At 39.8% G+C, this 17,410-nt stretch overlaps 3 protein-coding genes and 1 pseudogene across 6 annotated transcripts in view; all 4 read right to left on the bottom strand.

Moving 5' to 3' along the window:
• Positions 1-6,387, bottom strand: part of LOC116258662 (L10-interacting MYB domain-containing protein-like) — a 29,129-nt gene extending 22,742 nt beyond the window's left edge. Inside the window, exons 1-2 of one of the 4 annotated variants that reach the window (XM_031635947.2) lie at positions 5,632-6,387; positions 458-1,569 (exon numbers count right to left, since the gene is read on the bottom strand). The gene's annotated coding sequence lies outside the window, so the exon portion shown is untranslated. The remainder of the gene's footprint in view (positions 1-457; positions 1,570-5,631) is intronic. The other 3 variants (XM_050079075.1, XM_050079074.1, XM_031635948.2) reach the window with 3 other exon arrangements.
• A 739-nt stretch (positions 6,388-7,126) lies between these two features.
• Positions 7,127-8,483, bottom strand: LOC116259525 (cationic amino acid transporter 2, vacuolar-like; annotated as a pseudogene).
• A 200-nt stretch (positions 8,484-8,683) lies between these two features.
• On the bottom strand, positions 8,684-9,626 carry LOC126409198 (protein ALP1-like). Its single transcript, XM_050079289.1, has 2 exons — positions 9,410-9,626; positions 8,684-9,332 (listed from the first exon to the last, which is right to left on the bottom strand). Exons 1-2 carry the CDS (start codon positions 9,534-9,536, stop codon positions 8,857-8,859), a joined length of 603 nt encoding a protein of 200 aa, XP_049935246.1. The 5' UTR covers positions 9,537-9,626; the 3' UTR covers positions 8,684-8,856.
• Positions 9,627-10,475: 849 nt separating this feature from the next.
• LOC116259524 (uncharacterized) lies at positions 10,476-11,473 on the bottom strand. Its single transcript, XM_031637386.1, has 2 exons — positions 11,147-11,473; positions 10,476-11,063 (listed from the first exon to the last, which is right to left on the bottom strand). Exons 1-2 carry the CDS (start codon positions 11,471-11,473, stop codon positions 10,476-10,478), a joined length of 915 nt encoding a protein of 304 aa, XP_031493246.1.
• Between the last annotated feature and the right edge of the window lie 5,937 nt (positions 11,474-17,410).

Raw genomic sequence — 17,410 nt, 5'->3', positions numbered from 1 at the left:
AGACATATGGTCTCCATCCTGGCCACAGAGAGAAGGTCTCAAAGAAATCAACACCATATGTTTATGCTTTTGCTACAAAGCGAACTTTGTAGCGCTCCACTGAGCCATTGGATAGATACTTTATAGTAAAAACTCATTTGGAGCCAACAACATCACAACCAAAAGGGGGATCAACCAAATCTCATGTCCCCTGTTGCAGTAGAGTCTCCATCTCATCTTGCATAGCTTGCCACCACTTTGGGTCAAGTAATGTCTGTTGGTGACTAGAGGGAATAGAATGCACTGACAAGGCTGACACAAACTGCTGCAGGCTACCACCAATACTGTCAGTAGAAACAAACTTAGAGATAGGATGACGAGTACACTGTCATTTGTCTTTACTTAAGGCAATAGGTAAGTCCAAAGATATTTCAAAAGCATCTTGAGGAGGAGGATTAGTGAGGTCAAGTATACTTACATCATGAGAAGCAACCGGTGGGCAGTCATGAGCAGAAGCATGTCGGCAGGTGTATACCAGTGGAGGATCATAGAATCTGCTGACATTGGGCGATGAATCACAAGGAATATACTGCAGGGGAACAGGTGGTATAGGTAAAGGAATAGACGATGACCTGTTTGATAGTGATGGAGTAGACTAGAAATAAAGATGAAACTCAAAGAATGTAACATTCGCACTGATGTACTGTTTATGGGTATGAGAGTCAAAACAAATATAACCCTTTTGGTGTTTTAGGTAGCCAATGAAAATGCATTTAATTGATTGAGCACCAAGTTTGTATCTATTGGGGCCAAAGATGTGAACAAAACAAGTAACCCAAAGACTTTGGGTTGAATAGGTATTTGATTTCCAATAGACGATGATGGAAGATGGTCAATCAGGTAACATGCAGTGAGAATGGCATCACCCCAAAATTGGGCTGGAACATAGCTATGTATCATGAGAGTACGAGCCATATCAAGTAACTGACGATGTTTACGTTCAGCAATACCATTTTATCGAGAAGTATGGGGACAAGTGAATTGAGAGCAAATTCCATATTTGAAGTAAAAGTGCAGCAATGTATTGGATTTGAATTCACAAGCATTATAAGTGTGAATGTTTTTGACAATGGAACCAAACTGAATCTTTATTTCAATAATGAAATTTTGAAGAATACAGATAACTTCAGAGCTATCTTTTAACAAGAATACTCAACTTAGACGAGAAAAATCATCAATAATAACAAGGTAATACCTAAACTTGGTCTGGCTTACAACCTGGCTAGGCCCACAAACATCAACATGAAGAAGATCGAAAACTGTATGACTAGACAGGCTAATACTGGAAGGTTAACTACTTCTAGTGTGTTTGCCTAATTGACAGGCTTCACATTGAAATGACTCAGACACAAAAACATTACGGAGAACCCTACGAAGCTTGGACACTGTTGGATGATCTAGTCGGAGATGCCACTGATACGAGGTACGCTTAGACAGAGCAATAGATGCCACAATCTCCACTGGTTCCGACAGTATGTAAACGAGTTTGTGCTCATGGCGGCCACCAATCACCTTCCCAGTTTACAAGTCCTGAAAAAGGCATGAATTAGGATCAAATATGGCTCTACAGCACAAATCATTCGTCAACTGAATAACAGACAGAAGATTAGCAGGAAACTCTGGAGCATAAAAAACATAGGAAAGAATGATAGAACTAGAGAGTTTCACATTCCCAACTCCCATAATAGGAGAAAGTCTCCCGTTAGCAAGTCAAACATGTTGAGGTTGTGCAAAACGATGCAATGAGGTAAATAAGTGAGGCTGACTACAAAAATGTTTCAAAGCACCAGAAGCACCATAATCAACAAGTACTACCAACAGATAACACAACAGAGGAGGCAGCTACAGACGTCGTGGCAGGGAGAGACGCTGAGCCATAAGGTGATCATACTATACGTTGCTCATGGTCACAGTAGAGCTATCAGAAGTCATCATGGAAGAAGTGTCTCCAAGTGGTGTAGTAGCTCGGGCTGAACCTACAGGAGTCTGAGAAGTGAAGGTCCCTCTGCCACCTGAGGTAGTAAATCTCCTACCATGGGAAATGGAAGCAGGACGACCATGTTTGTCCCAACACATGTCTTCTAAATGTCCCAATTTTCCACAGTATGTACACTGAAATCTCCCCTACCCCCTACACCGCGACGTGAGCCTCTTTCCCTTGTGGCCTGTCCACGCCTTCCAGACACAGCTAAGGCAGCAGCATGAGCCTCATTCTGGGGCTGAGAGAGAGATATAGCCAATCTACTGAGTCTATTATATGCCTCAGCAAGATCTGGAATTTCTGCTCCAGATAGCATCTATACTTTAGCTACCTCATATTTAGGGGACAGACCAGCGAAGAACTTTGCTACCATTGTCTGCTCAAAATGAGTCTTGTAACATGCCTGACAAGGAGGTCAAAGAGCCTTCAATCGTTCTTTAACTGAAGCAAATTATTGAGACAATTCTAAGTCACATTACTGCAGTTTGAATAACTCCTCCTCTACTTGTAAAATTTTTGACACATTCTTGTCATGAGAATAAATCTGTCTCAAGAATGTCCACATGTGTTTCGTAGTCATGTAATAAGCAAGTGTGGAACCAATATCAGATTGCACACTGTTCATAATCCATGACATAACTATATTGTTATCTTCTTTCCATGTGGTATACTTTCCTGTTTTAACACTCGGTTCATCTTCTTTGATAATATCGTCTTTTCAATGTCCTACTACAGACATCATGAACATACGTGACCAAATTTCATAGTTGTGACCATCTAATTTCACAGTAGAACCATAGAAGACTGGATTCCCAACAAATTTGTATTCATTATGAGACTCAATCTTAGGGTTGTCTGCCATATTACACTGCTGTCCAAGGTCCATCGTAAACACAAAAAACAGAACTACGCCAACTGACTAGAATATACAGCAGTAAACAGATATGCAGCAGCAGATGATAAAGAACTTTCTGCTGTTAGAAAAAAAAAAAAAAACACTTCATAACGTATAGGGCTGGTCCACGGCAGGCAAGTAACCGGTCATTGTAGGCCTCTTTTTCATGCTCCATTTAACTCCACATGTAAATCACGACAGTTTGAAACCATATATCAGACCTAACATCCACGTCAAGCCACTACTTGAGGACTGGTCACATATTCTACTGACAAGATCAGATGTTTTTAACACTTACTGTTGTTCCACGCTTAGCAGGAAGCCACTATATATTCGATCAAATGTTGAAGGCAAGAGAGACGCCAGAATTTAGCACAAAGTGACCAGCGACAAGGAAGAAGACACGCATGCGATTTTTGACTTAAACTCTGAACCATGCTGCTCGACTAATATATTTTGACATCCATCCAGCTTGAAGAACAATTAACTATTCTGCAACCATGTCCACTTCAACAAGCCATCGATCTAGGGTTTTAATCTTTTGTTGAGAAAACCCTAGATCGAGCCCAATATGCATGATCCAACAGTTGGATCCACAAAACCCACAATGAAAACAGAAGAAGAGGAAGAAGATGGGTACGATGAGATGGAGAGAAATAGGTGTCAGTCCCAAGAAGGGTTGGGCTCTGATACCATGTTGCATGAAGTCAGATGGGAGAAGAGAAGAGGTCGAGAAAGGGAGAGAGAAAACTGAAATTCGTATTTGATTAATCTGCCTTAATCTCATGTTAAATGAGAATTACGGTGAAACAAACAAATTGCAAATAAGTCCACGACTAGAACAATTATTAATAAAGAGCTGTTCCTACACTATTAAATATTCAAAACACCACCTAACATAAATATTATTCAACAAACATTACCATGACTCAAATATAAACTTAAACTAAATTATTTTCATCATTTTTATTATCATTAAAACATTCATTTTATCACTTTTATATAGTTTTATTTATGTTTTCCTGTTAGTTTCTCATTTATTTCATTTATACCTATTTTTTATTTTTAAAAATTTTTCAAGTTTTTCCCGAGATTTTCCCCCAAAATACAACTTTGCCGTTAAAACCCCAAGAAAAATCTTGCCACTAAAAGCCCGAGAACGATATTTGTGACAATGCTTATACATACACAGATGTACATGTATATAAGAGAGGGAAGGAGAGAAAGAGAGTAATGACACTGTGCTCTTATTGCAGCTGCACTGCTTAAGAAAACATTGTTCATAAGTGTTTTTTTTCGTTCAACCTTTGTAAATGTGATTTATGTATATTTGTTGGGAAATGAGCTTTAGTTTATGTAATTTTAACATAAGTACTGTATCTTGATATCTTGGAAAACTAATAGCCCACAATATACCAATTCTTAAGACTTACTAAGTTCCTCATTTTTACGTCCAAATGACATGATCTAAGGCATTATTTATATCAAATAAATCATGAAGAGTATAAGATTTGATGCACCAATACAAAACTTCAATTATAGTTCGCACAACATGGCTAGACAGAAATTGTTTTAAGAACCATATTTCTTAGATATATCTATATACAAGTACTTCAGTTATGTATATAGTATATACCACGGTCACAAATATGGTTCCATATTTTTATCAGTGACGTTTCTTAGGGTATTAAAGAGGAAATCTTGTTTTCCTCAAAAGAATCTTGGGGCTCCAACATTTTAGAAATATAAAAAAAGCAGAAAAAGAAACATCAAACTTTCAGTTTTCTACTAAGTTTCTTATAAGCACATAGATCAAAATTCAAATAGTTATTAAACTATTAAAAGAAACGTCAAAAAAATAGATATAATGATATATATTAATTGTTTTGAGAAAGGGGAAAGGAACTTGAAAGAACATGAATTCTTTTTTTTTTCTTTGGCGACCAGCGATTCCATCATTCTAGCAACCACCGACTGCTTCTGGTTCCTCTCTCTCTCTCTCGCTACATATATATATAACTATATATATATATATATATATGCACAGACACCTACACTGTCGGCACACCCACATCCAAGTCTTTCTCAAAAATTCCATACGCTCTGCCTGTGTGACACAGGTACGTTTGTTCACATCAATTAGGTTTTAATTTTTTGTTCCCTCCTTTTTGACTAAACTAGTGACTTACTTTGCCTATGGAGTCATAGACTCATAACATTAGATATGTGTAACTTGGTTCATTATCATAAACTTTTACATTTACATGTATTACAACGAGCTTTACTCAAGTCATAATAATAGTTATTTGTTTTATCATGGGTTTTCACCATTTTAATTATTTGAACCAGTGGCTTAGGCCTAGTTGTACCACCTAGTCACCCATTAGCAATTTTAGGTACACAGAATACAATTATTAAAGCAAAATAAGCTTTACATAAATGCCTAGCTACATTTCGAAGAACTCACGACCAACACATCCCAAATAGTCATTTCTCCAACAAATGGTGCACAACTAAGTGCCCTTCTAAACGTGGATTTACTTGATTTCTACATGGTCAATGTTAATGTTTTAAACAGAAAAGATTGCCACAAAAATTATGAACATAGACGCGAATGGAACAGGAGAAAGATAAGAACACGTAGCAGTATATGGAAGTAACAGGTAAAATATATACGAAACTGAAACATGAAAGGGGACCGGGGTTGTCCTCTAACCTTGAATTTCTGTTATATTTTCATGACCTTGTCAAGACCTTCTGGCTCCTTTCTACTTTCATATTCCGACAAATGACTAGACTTTATCCAGGATAGAGAGAACTCCGGCGACAAAGGTGTTGTTTTATCCGATGAAGTAAATAGTTGACACTGGAAACTAACGCGTCTTCACACTACAAGCCTGAACCAAACAGTTCTTTCGGATGAAAGTCATGGAATCATGTGAAGCACTAGCTAACTCAACTAGGTTGAACAGGGAGGTCAAATTTACTTTTAAGAACATGATTCGAAGACTAAGGTTCAACGTTCCAAGAAAGGAAAAGAATGAACTAGGAGAAACCAGAAATGGAGAACATTTTGGGGGAAGAAAGAACGAAGAAGAAAATAGTCCGAAACCCTAATTGAGCCCCGGGTTTAACTTGAAAAGGCACGAGATGATTCCCAAAAAAATAGGTGTCTTCCAAACCTTGTACAATTACTTCGCCCAAAGACTTCACAAAACCAATTGAGCAGAAAAAAAGAAAAGCGAAAACCTCCAAACTAGAGAGTCTCAAGAGTCGAGCTAGGGCTTCACAGAGAGTGTACCAGAAGGTTTCCCGCTTCCCTCCGTAACTGCAGGTCAACTATCAGAGAAAGAAACAGCGTGGAGGATAGGTCTCGCGTTTGAGGACGAGGAAATACGCGGAAAAGGACGGAAAAGAGGAAACTTTTTCTCATCGTCTCCTGACGAAAAAGAATATATATATATTCCCCGATACTGGAGGGAATCGTTTCCCCAAAATCTCCGCCCATCTTTCCGTTAGGCCACGTTTGATGGCACCGATTTTTTAGAGGGGGAACTTTTTCTACGGTAATTTTACCCTGAAAAAATGACAGAAGGGTAAAATTCCCTTCTTCTTGTTTCAGACCATGTTTGATGGTCTGGAACTTTTTTCCAAAGGAAAAAATGCCTAGTTTGTTAGGCAAGAAAATTTTTTCAAGGAAAAATTTTTTGACCGTTTTTTGTCATGGTCAAAAACTGCAATTGACCGTCCACCACCTACACATAGATATGCAATTCAGCCATGGAAAAAATATTTAAAGCCATTCAATAATAGAGTTATTACATAAAACCCTTTGTAATGTACAACATAAACGCTAGAAAGTTGTAAACATCATCTATTAAAATTGATAACAAGCCATCCTCTATAAAACTGCACGAAAACCAGGAGAAGACAGGAAAAAAAGAAGGTTCCGTTAGATGATCCAATTACTTCATAGATTAAAACTTGCAAAACTGTGAATCCTGTCAACAAAACCGCGTGTGTTGAAAACGCTACATCGTTCAAAGCCACTGGAATCATCTACAAGTTATGGAATACAGAAACATTAGTTTAAACAAAGATTAATGCTCCTAAAACAAATCGTTAACGTTGTTTCCAACACATGTTTTACATGTACAGGACAAAAAACAAGCAAATACATGATTACTAAATAATTCCAATGGTATGCAATCTCATTGGTTAACTATATTTTCAAGCTGCGAAGAACTTGCCTGGGAAAGGATTGAACCCAACAATGTTGCACAGAGAGCAGTAAGTAATTGCACCGGCAGTGATAATGTACCTAAAACAAAACGCAGATGAATTAAGCCAACCACAGTCATTTGGCTAACCTACAAAAAACCACACGATTTCCATTAAAGCTGACTTACACTGTCCACTGCATCCCATGGCTGGAGAAAGCAGATGAAATTGGTGTGTCAGGATCCATTGCATAATAAGGCACCAAACCAACTATAACCACAGATACCTGCATGTACAAGACACAGCTAGGGATAAAATCCCTTTCCAATTCCCAATGGCAAATCACGTTGTGGATTCTTCACCTGCAAGATAGGATGAGCGTCAAGCATGAAGTGAACTGACTACAAATATCAGGCTATATTTACAATAAAAGCTTTGACTAACAAGTGCCTATGAAAGTTAATAACGAATTGTTTCTGCTATATCCAACTTCAAAAATTTTTGTCACATGGAATGAAGCAAAAATGGGTTGAATGACATTCATAATTATGTAAATAGCAATATACCTCCTCAGCCGTGTTTGCAACCGCATCAAAGCCTATATATGCAAAGAAAACAGTAGCGGATCCAGCAAGCATCCCATTAACTCCAAAAGGAAAGTACCTAGAACCACAACAAGAACATAGATTAAATCTCCAGCTTCAACCACCTTCAACAAAACCAAGAAATGAATTGAGAATTTCTCATAAAAATAGTTCCAATGCATATAGGAGAAAAAGTTAAAAGTGCATAACCATCTAGAGTGCACTTTTCCCTTACCCATTGGAAAGGGCATAACCAGGCCATCCACTTTGAAATCCAAGGACACTACCCGCTATGATGACAAAAATCATGACACAAACGTTTGCAGTGATAAATGCTGACCCAGAAAAGTGCACTCTTTAAATTAACATGTCCCAAACATAATTCTTACCAAAGGCTACTCTTGCGACCCCAGATACAATGGCCTGATTCAAGGAAGGTAGGGCCACAGGCCATCATCAAAATATGCATATAGGGATGGCGTACCTCAACTTCTTCGAAATACCACGACGACGGCTGGAGGCAGAGCAGCGGTAGTGGTGGAGAGCACGGTGAGCGGACGACGACTGGAGGCAGAGCAGCGGCGGTGGTGGAGAGCATGGCGAGCGGACGACGGCTGGAGGCTGAAGCGAATGATGGTGATGAGGAAGCCCTAACGGGCAGAAAATTTGTCTCCGCCAAAAAGTCGGACCCTTCAGGGTCCGACTTTTTTCCAGGCCCATAAGCAATCAACAAGAAAAGAAAGAGTTGATAACATATATACATTTATACAGAAACTTGGGCGGAATATACATTAAAGAGTATTGTCCAACATTCAAGTAGGTGCCCATATTGTTAGTTCACATCCAAAAAAGTATTGGTTACCCATCTAGTATATGAGTTTAAAGAGTATACATCCAAAAAACAAAACAGACAATCTTAAAATAGATGCTTCATCTTCATTGTAATCTTCTTGTTCTTTGCTGCACTTTACAAAATAGATGCTTCATCACAAAACAAAATAGATGCTTCATCTTCGTTGTAATATATATGTTGATGCTTCATCTTCGTTGTCCTATTTAAAAACAAAGTAGATGTCAAACATACATTAAACATTTAACTTGTTATACATCAACAAATAACTGATAAATGAACTTCGTTATAACTGATAAATGAACTTACTATTCAACTGATAATCTGTAAACATTTGACCTGTTATAGCTGTTCTCAGAAGATTGTTGCTTCCTCGTTGATGTGTTTGTCTTGCGATTTCTGGTTCGCTTAAGAAAACATTATCATTCGACTGAGTTTCTTCATCAACAAATTGTTCGGCATTCGGATTGTGTTCAATTATGAAGTTGTGCAGTACACACGTAGCAAGAACAATTTGAACTTGTTTTTTCAATGGATAGTGCACTTGCATTTTTAGTATTGGAAAACGTCCTTTCAACATGCCGAAAGTTCTTTCTACTACATTTCGTAGTGATGAATGCCTATGGTTGAATAATTCCTCTTGAGTTCTAGGTGTGCGTGCCCCTGGTGCACTAAATTCAGACATATGATATCGATGCCCTCGATAAGGTGTTAGCAAACCGACAATGTTTGGATAACCCCCATCAGCAAGATAATATTTTCCTACAAGTGAACACAAATTCGTAAAAGTTTGTGAAATGCCCATAAGAAGGTATGCAATGTTGAGTGGAAGTACGTACCTTCTGGCACAACAAATGGGTCAGTTGGATGATCAAGTGCATTGTATAATACTCTTGAGTCTGTTGCACTTCCTTCCCATCCCGCCAAGACGTAGTGGAATCGAGTGTCGAATCCAACTACAGCCATGACATTTTGAGAAATGACTCCTTTTCTATTGCGAAATCTTGCTTGATCTGACGCTGAGACCCATGCAGGTACATGGGTGCCATCGATTGCACCTAAGCAATCCTATATAGTATATATACTGGTTAGACATATATGCACGTGTCATAAAATGTTTACGTTTATGAAAATACCTGAAAATATGGAAAAAATCTTTCAGATCGCCGAATACTACTTGGCATCTCAATGTTGGGGCGCCGGATGAAATCCCTACCCAATATACATAATGCTCGTAGGACAAGGCTGACATATTTACTTATTGTTTGTCCAGAATGTTGAAACGTATTCTGAGTTGCACGATTGCGTTCATTATGTCCAATGGTCAATAAAAATATAGCTACTTGTTCTTCTAGACTAATCTCACGAGCATCCTCCAATAAATTCCTAGTTTTGAGAGTGGTACACAATGTCATATATGTGTGCCGATCCATGCGAAGTAAGTCCATACAATTTCTAGGATGACCTTCAAGCATGAGTTGAACAAAAGAAGAACCAGCTTCTCGAAAGGGATGAACAATCCTCCTAGTATGAGGTAGTTGTCTTAACCAAAAAAAGATGAAGACGAACACTATCCGAATCAAATAACACTCTAGTTCTTCGTCATCATAGAACATGTCGATGTCAGCCATTTCAACTAAACTGCATGAAACATAATAACAAAAAATATTGAAGAACATGTCGTGAAAAAAAGTGTACAAACAACCATTGCAAACATCATCCAAAAACAATGCATTTGCTAATACAGTCAACATGAATACTTAAAGAACATGAATACATAAAAAACAACCATTGCAAACTTCATCCAATAACACATAAGACACAAAATAATAGATGGAACATATATAAAATGAGCAATGTGCAACTAATGTACCGTTGAACATATAATTAACAATGAGTTCTTACCTACGACCCATTCAGTTTACGTGTCAACCATGGCACCCGTTGTGAAGATGGAATATTGACGAAGATCATGGGGTTCGTGCCCTCAGCCAACAAATCAAAACTCTTCACATGTGTTTCAGAATCAATTTGTCCTGTCTCAACCAATTCTTGAAGTATTTCACAACACTGGACAAATTGAACCCCTTTACTTCCATTTGTCATGGTATGCACATCGTCAGCAATACGGTGCAACAAATTATAGTATTCTTCATCATAGTCTGACCTGTTCCTTTTAGACCTATTTGTAGTCCTGTTGGTTGTCATGGTGGGATGTTGAGGTGTAGGAGTTGCAGATGTTGGCGATTGTATTGAAGGACTATCTTCATGAAGCATCTGTGTGAATGATTGTGTATTTTCAGGTTCCATGTGAAATGGAGTCGATTGGGAAGCAGGTGTTGTTGGGAATGGTTCAATAATATCCTCTAATAACATGCTGTTGCACGTGTCTGCTGTGTTCCCAGTTGCGTGAGAATCACCAAATATCTCAAGAAACTCATCATAGTATCTCCAAAACTTTGGTCCTTTGTACTTTTTTCTATTAGGGTATTTCTGAAAAAATTTTAATAGGTTCAACATTTACAGAAAAAAAGACACGTAAGACAAAACCTAAAATTACGATTTCTTTAACATACCTCAATGTACTCACTCCAAACCTGGGGGTCAACTTCAATGCATTTGTTAGTAGGGTCATATCCAAACCCGCTTGTGTTCATCATTTCCTTCAACACTGTCAAGTTTGGTTTTGCATATTTCAGTTTATTTTTTATTTTGTCCTTAGTGAAGTCCCTTCCGAAGCGGTCTATCATGCTTCTTTCTATTGCTGTGTATGCTTTTGCCTTCAAACCTCCACCAGACTTCATACCAGGAATGCGTGATTGCTCCAAAAGAAGCTGGACTAAGTAGTCCATTTGTGCTTCAGTCCATGTAAGATTCTCCCTTGATGTACCACTATCCTCCATGTTAATGATTTGCACAATATTCCTTCACAACTACAACATTGAATATGAAAACGTATGTGTAAACAAAATTGACAATACTAACTTGCATTTTCAATTGTAAGAATAATGACTGGCCAATAACAAACAGTTTTTTTATCACACATGCACGTGCATTAATAAACCAATAAATTAAAATGTGAATTTTCATCAAAAATATTTAAAATATGCCAGTTCTGCTCAAATGAATTTTCATCAAAATTTTTAATATCAAACAACTATACTACTATGGGTACAGAGGTTGGTGGTAGGAAAAATATGTAAAAGATGCAAAGACCCCATTGATACCAACGTTTATCATTCATATTGATCTCGATGAGCAATACAAAATATTGCTGGTTTTCAGATTTTTTCGGGATCAACTAGGTGAATGTCTATCATATCCAGTTTCTTTGAGCAGAACTGGCATTATGGATGACCAATAAATTATAGCTGAGGCGACAAGCAAGAAATAAAAGTCAGAATTGAAGAAAAAAATTTTTAAACGCAGGTTTGAGTGTATGAAACTATGAATGTATAAGGAATCATGTCTACGTATCCAGGAACAGAATTCTTGTTTCGGCTAGAAGGCTAACCTTGCTGATATTTAAAGGATTGGCAGAGTCATGTTCAAGAAAAAAAGCATGTTTCAAAAGTTCATGTAACTAGAAAGTTCAGATATTTTAAAGAAGAAAGCATGGCTCAGACATTATTCTGCTTTGATAAAATGTATTGCTCCAAGGAAAGCCAGTTTTCAATATACTTCCAACATAAGCAGATTTAGGTGAATGTTCAAAGTCTGCGTGCAACATAAGATTCTAGGAATTCATTACCAGGTTGGAGAAAGGGAGGTCGCAGTGATTGGTAACGGGCGTCAACTTCATGAATGTATAAAAATTATTCAATCTCCTGTTGCACTGCTATGGGCAATACCCCAATCATCTCTGCCTTGCCTCTTCTCCCTCCTCCCTCTCTCAACCAGTTTATAGGACAAGATGAACTCCTAATGGGTCCCCTTCCACGTCAATGAAAACAGGACAAGGTGGGACTGCAGGTCCCATTCCACTAACTCTCAAAGAGATGTCCCAAAGTTGAAGTTAATAGGTTTGGTAATGAGGTCCTATGGGGCCTGGAAGAATGTGAATGAGACGATCATATCTAAATCTACCAGTTGTTCTGGCGCATTGAGATCTTAAGAAATCAGATAGAAAACCAAATCCAGGAGAGCTGACTTTTATATATGATTCAATTCCTAAATTATGTTGAAAAGTTCTTAAAACAAGAACAGATATCAGCAGAAAAACCTTCTCGAGTACCCTACAACAACATCTTACAGCCTATAATGAAACTGAACTGTGGGAGTTAGCAGGATTAGAATTCTAACAAGGTACTTCTCTCTTCATAATAGCAGTGAGCATTAAATGGGTCTCCAAACCGCTGAATGAGACATATTTTTTTTATTGTTATCAGAAGAAAAATGGATACTAGTGGGGACAGTTTCGTGCATTTAAGAAGAGGGTCACACTTGGGGACCAATGCTACCGGGGGAAATTAGATAAAGTCTGTCATAGCATTATGTAATATTTGCACACAAGATTCTTACATCTGCCAAAAGCCCAAAACACGGTGACAGACTTCATAAATGTGGTGAAGCTATGTGCTAAGCATACCAGCATTAAGACAGATGAAAAAGAAAAACAGAAACCAACGAAAGAAGTATACAAAAAGCCCATGCCAAAAGGCAGAATGAGTTATTATCTTCATGTAGGGAAACCCAACCCAACTCAATGAAGAATCGGAAAAGAAAGAAATAAGTGAACAACAAAAGCCCATGACAAAGAAGAGCAGTTAACAAACGAACCATGAGGTTTGAACGGTGAAAATATAAAATATATCAAAAAGAAGCAAAAGAGGGGATGGCAACTTCTCCTACTTTTATCTGAAACAATCCAAGCTCAAAATTTCTGAGAGGAAAAGAGGGAAACAGTAGAGGGGATGTGGAAGACATGGAGGGAATGAACGAGGGGAATGAATATATATAAAGAGGAAAAAACAGAGAGAGCAAGAGATAGCGAGGGTTATCTGCAAAGACAATCATGGAAAGAAAGCAGGATAAAAAGCGTTTTGGGCGTTTGCATGATGATGATGATCATAAAGGGGATGCCGAGCATGGCGTCAGACTCATCACCATCATCACATGCCTCCCTGTCCTCTGAACATAAAATCTTCATCATCATAGAATAGGGAGAACGCAGAATAGGGAGAGAGACAACAGCGTACCTCAACTTCTTCGGAAGACCACGACGGCTCAACTGGGCAGAGCAGCGGCGGTGGTGGAGAGCACAGCGAGCGGTCGGGCGAGAGGCAGAGCAGCGGCGGTGGTGGAGAGCACAGCGAGCGGTCAGGCGAGTGATCAAACAGGATCAAGAGTGAGGAGGAAGCCCTAACGGGCAAAAAATTTATCTGCGCAAAAAAGTCGGACCCTGGAGGGTCCGACTTTTTTCCAGGGAAAAATTACCCTGGATCAACCTTTTTACCCGGAAAAAGTTACCGGTGTTTGATAACACCGGTTGAAATCGTACATTTTTTTCATGTTTTTCCTCTTCAACAGTCTTTCCCCCAGCCATCAAACGTGGCCTTATTGTCACAAATTCGCTTCCCTTGGGCCAAGGGTCGATCCGGTTTAATAACGAGTTAGACCCGAGCCAGTCGGACATCTAAAACTCGGGCTTGAAAACTTGAGTTCTAGCTCGACTCAATTACATTAAAAAAAAGATATTTTTTAAATATAATATATATATATATATATATATTAATAAAAAAAATTATTATCAACCCGATCAGAGCTTATCGGGCCAGCCCGGGTCATGTTTTCTTGGGCCTAAGTCGGGCCGACTATGAAGTACCCGACGACAGCCCGGCATTTGCTATTCATAATTCTTTGTTGACATCTGCAATTGCCCTTAGCTCATAACCCTGATTGATGTACATGAGCCCCCTCATATAATGCTCAGGTTTGTTGACATCTCCAAATACCCTTAGCTCACCAACCCTGATCGATGTACATGAGCCCCCTCATATAATGCTCAGCTAGAACTGGAGTCGAGCTTTGAAAAGGTAGCTCGACCTCGACTCGGTGGACTATGCCCAAGCTCGAGCTGAACTCCTTTAAGCTCATGAACCAGGCTTTGCATTCTACGGCAGAAAGCTTTTATGCCCAATTAATGGGGGGAAAAAAATCTGAACCACACTATCAAGCATATCTCTTCTTGAGAGTACAAATCCCAAAGTCTGATCGGGTTTTCCCCGTTCCCCACCAAAACATTTCTCTATAAAAAAATAATAAGACAAAAAGAGAGAATCAAATATTTCCTCTTTTGTTCTTATGTAATTTTCTATGTTTTCTTGCTCTCCATCTCTGCTTTTTCACCTGACACAAGCCCATCTAGCTACATTTTAGTTCCATCTGCTCAACGAAAAAATGAAGAAAATATAAAGAAGGGAATGAACAAAAAAGAAATAAAATATAGCGGAAGAAAACGACGAGACGAGGTCGGAGTTTTATCTGTGGTCAGAACTCTTTGGGTATGTTTGCTTGTCCAAAATTTTCTGTAGAGCAGGAATAAAATTCAAATATTTGAAATTCATACCAGTTTCGTCAAACTCCAATTTTATCAAATTGGCAATGAAAAATCTAACCATTGCACTTGGTTCCAAACATTTTCACTCTGGAATTCTAAAAAATGACCATTAGGAGATTGGAAGGATGCACACTCTCCCATAGTGACATTCTCCCCCAACCACTGCACCGTAGACTGTTTCAACCCTCTACGCGGATAGTTTTGGGGAGCTCTCATAAGCCCTCCGTGCAGAGAGTCTGGAATTGGGGAGAGAGAGAGAGAGACCCTCTACGCGGATAGTTTTGGGGAGCTCTCATAAGCCCTCCGTGCAGAGAGTCTGGAATTGGGGAGAGAGAGAGAGAGAGAGAGAGAGAGAGAGAGAGAGAGACACGATAAAATGGGAATATATAACAAAATTTGGGGACAAGAGATCCCCTAGGTACATCCACAAAAAAACAAACCGCAAAAACAGAATCAGGAAGAGGATATATACAATACAATGCATAGAAAAATAAGAGAGAGAGGAAAGGCGGCGCGGCACAGTCACCCAGTCGCAAACGGACAGCGGCGCTTCAATCGAATGGCAAACTGGACATCCCCTTGCACAAGACAAGCCACAGAATCTGGCGAAGAGAAGGTGTCCCTGATGACTCTGTTGTTGCGCTCCTCCCAAATGCGCCACCAAGCTGAAATGAGCCACGGCCTCCAGACATGAACCCAGGAAGCAGTCAGGTGGGGGGAAAGACAAAAGAGAAAAAGAAGACGAATGGAAGGCGAATTTGGAAGACTACAAACAAGGGAATGCCAGACATAAGCAGGGACACTAGAAAAAAAATGGCAAGAAGTTAAAAGGTGAACCCGAGACTCAGTCGCGACAAGACAAAGGAGACACTAGTTAGCCAAACTGATGCCAAGGCGTTGCAGGTGGTCAAAAGTGTTGATATGACCAGTAAGAAGAAGCCAGACAAAAGCAATGGCACGGGGAGACGGGCCAGGAGACCAAAGGGACCGGGGTGGGAACGACGCGACAAAAGGACCAAAGGAGGCCAGTTAGCAAGAAGAAAATGTGAACTCACGGGTAGGTGAAAGAGGCCAGGATGGGGACGTGGACGATGAGAGGTCAGCAAGGCGGAGGAAAAGAGTAAGGACAGAAAGCATGTCGCACCAAAAGTGAGAGGGGGAGGTGTGAGAGATAGAAGCATTCCAAACGCTAGGGGAAGACATGTCGAATTTGGAACTAATGAATTGGGTTATAGGAAAATGTTCAATTGCTAACCGCCACCACCAAGAACATAGAGAAGTCTTGCTAGCCCGACTAAGGTTGGTAACCCCAGCACCACCAAGAAGACGCAAAAAGGCAATCACATCCCAATCCGTGAGGCGATCAGAAGGTCGATCACCATTCCAAATAAACTTACGAATAAGCTTATCAAACCTACGCAAAACAGCCACAGGAGGCCAAAAGACAACCAAAGCATGAAGAGGGACCGACGCGAGGCAGTACTTAGCCAGAGTAATACGACCTGGGAGAGAAAGCAGTTTTCTCTGCCAACACTGAAGGCGATCAGTAAGCTTCTGCTCCACTCAATTCCAAAAGGAGGGTGCAGGAGGCGACAACATAATCTGAAGCCCCAATTAGTCCATGGGCAGGCTAGCAGCCTTACACCCAAAGCAAGCTTCCGAGAGAAGTATCGTGGCCGGATCCGCGTGAATGAGGAAAAGGTGACATTTGGCAGAATTGATAGAAAGACCCGAGATGAACTCAAAAACCCGAAGTATGAGCCACGTTCTCACAATATGCTGGCGGGAAGCACTACCGAACAGGAGGAAATCGTCAGCATACTGAAGGGTGGAGAAAGTCTGTAAGTGAGGGAGCGAATGAGGTGTGAGGAAGCCAACGACCATTGCGTGACGGAAAAGCGCAGAAAAACTCTCAGCAACCAAGTTGAAAACCAAGGGCGATAATGGGCAACCTTGACGGAGGCCACGCTCAAGACAGAAAAAATCGCCACACTTCCCATTGAACGAGACCGCAAGCTGGGCCCCAGTGACAAGCGACATGATCCACTGTCTAAACGATGGACCAAAAGCAAGACGGGTGAGGAGGTCAGAAAGGAACTCCCAACTAACCGAGTCAAAGGCCTTAGAGATGTCCAACTTAAGGATGAATGAATGAAGCCGTAGACAGTAAAGAGAGTGAACAACCTTATTGGCTAGGACAACCGTGTCCTGCAGACGCCGACCCTTAACAAAAGCAACCTGGAAGGGGTTATTGATAGAAGGCATGACAAGCGCAAGCCGC

This window comes from Nymphaea colorata, chromosome 8, assembly GCF_008831285.2.
Source record: "Nymphaea colorata isolate Beijing-Zhang1983 chromosome 8, ASM883128v2, whole genome shotgun sequence".
In the NCBI taxonomy this organism is placed as follows: Eukaryota; Viridiplantae; Streptophyta; class Magnoliopsida; order Nymphaeales; family Nymphaeaceae; genus Nymphaea; species Nymphaea colorata.
Note: the sequence above shows the minus strand (reverse complement) of the source record. Positions and strands in the feature narration are given on the sequence as shown.

Excerpts from the sequence above, each read along its gene's own strand:
- LOC126409198 (XM_050079289.1), bottom strand. The coding sequence starts at position 9,536 with ATGGCTGTAGTTGGATTCGACACTCGATTCCACTACGTCTTGGCGGGA. Across the intron at positions 9,333-9,409 it reads CCCATTTGTTGTGCCAGAAG|GAAAATATTATCTTGCTGAT; the intron begins GTACGTACTTCC and ends GTTCACTTGTAG.
- LOC116259524 (XM_031637386.1), bottom strand. The coding sequence starts at position 11,473 with ATGGAGGATAGTGGTACATCAAGGGAGAATCTTACATGGACTGAAGCA. Across the intron at positions 11,064-11,146 it reads TTTGGAGTGAGTACATTGAG|AAATACCCTAATAGAAAAAA; the intron begins GTATGTTAAAGA and ends AAATTTTTTCAG.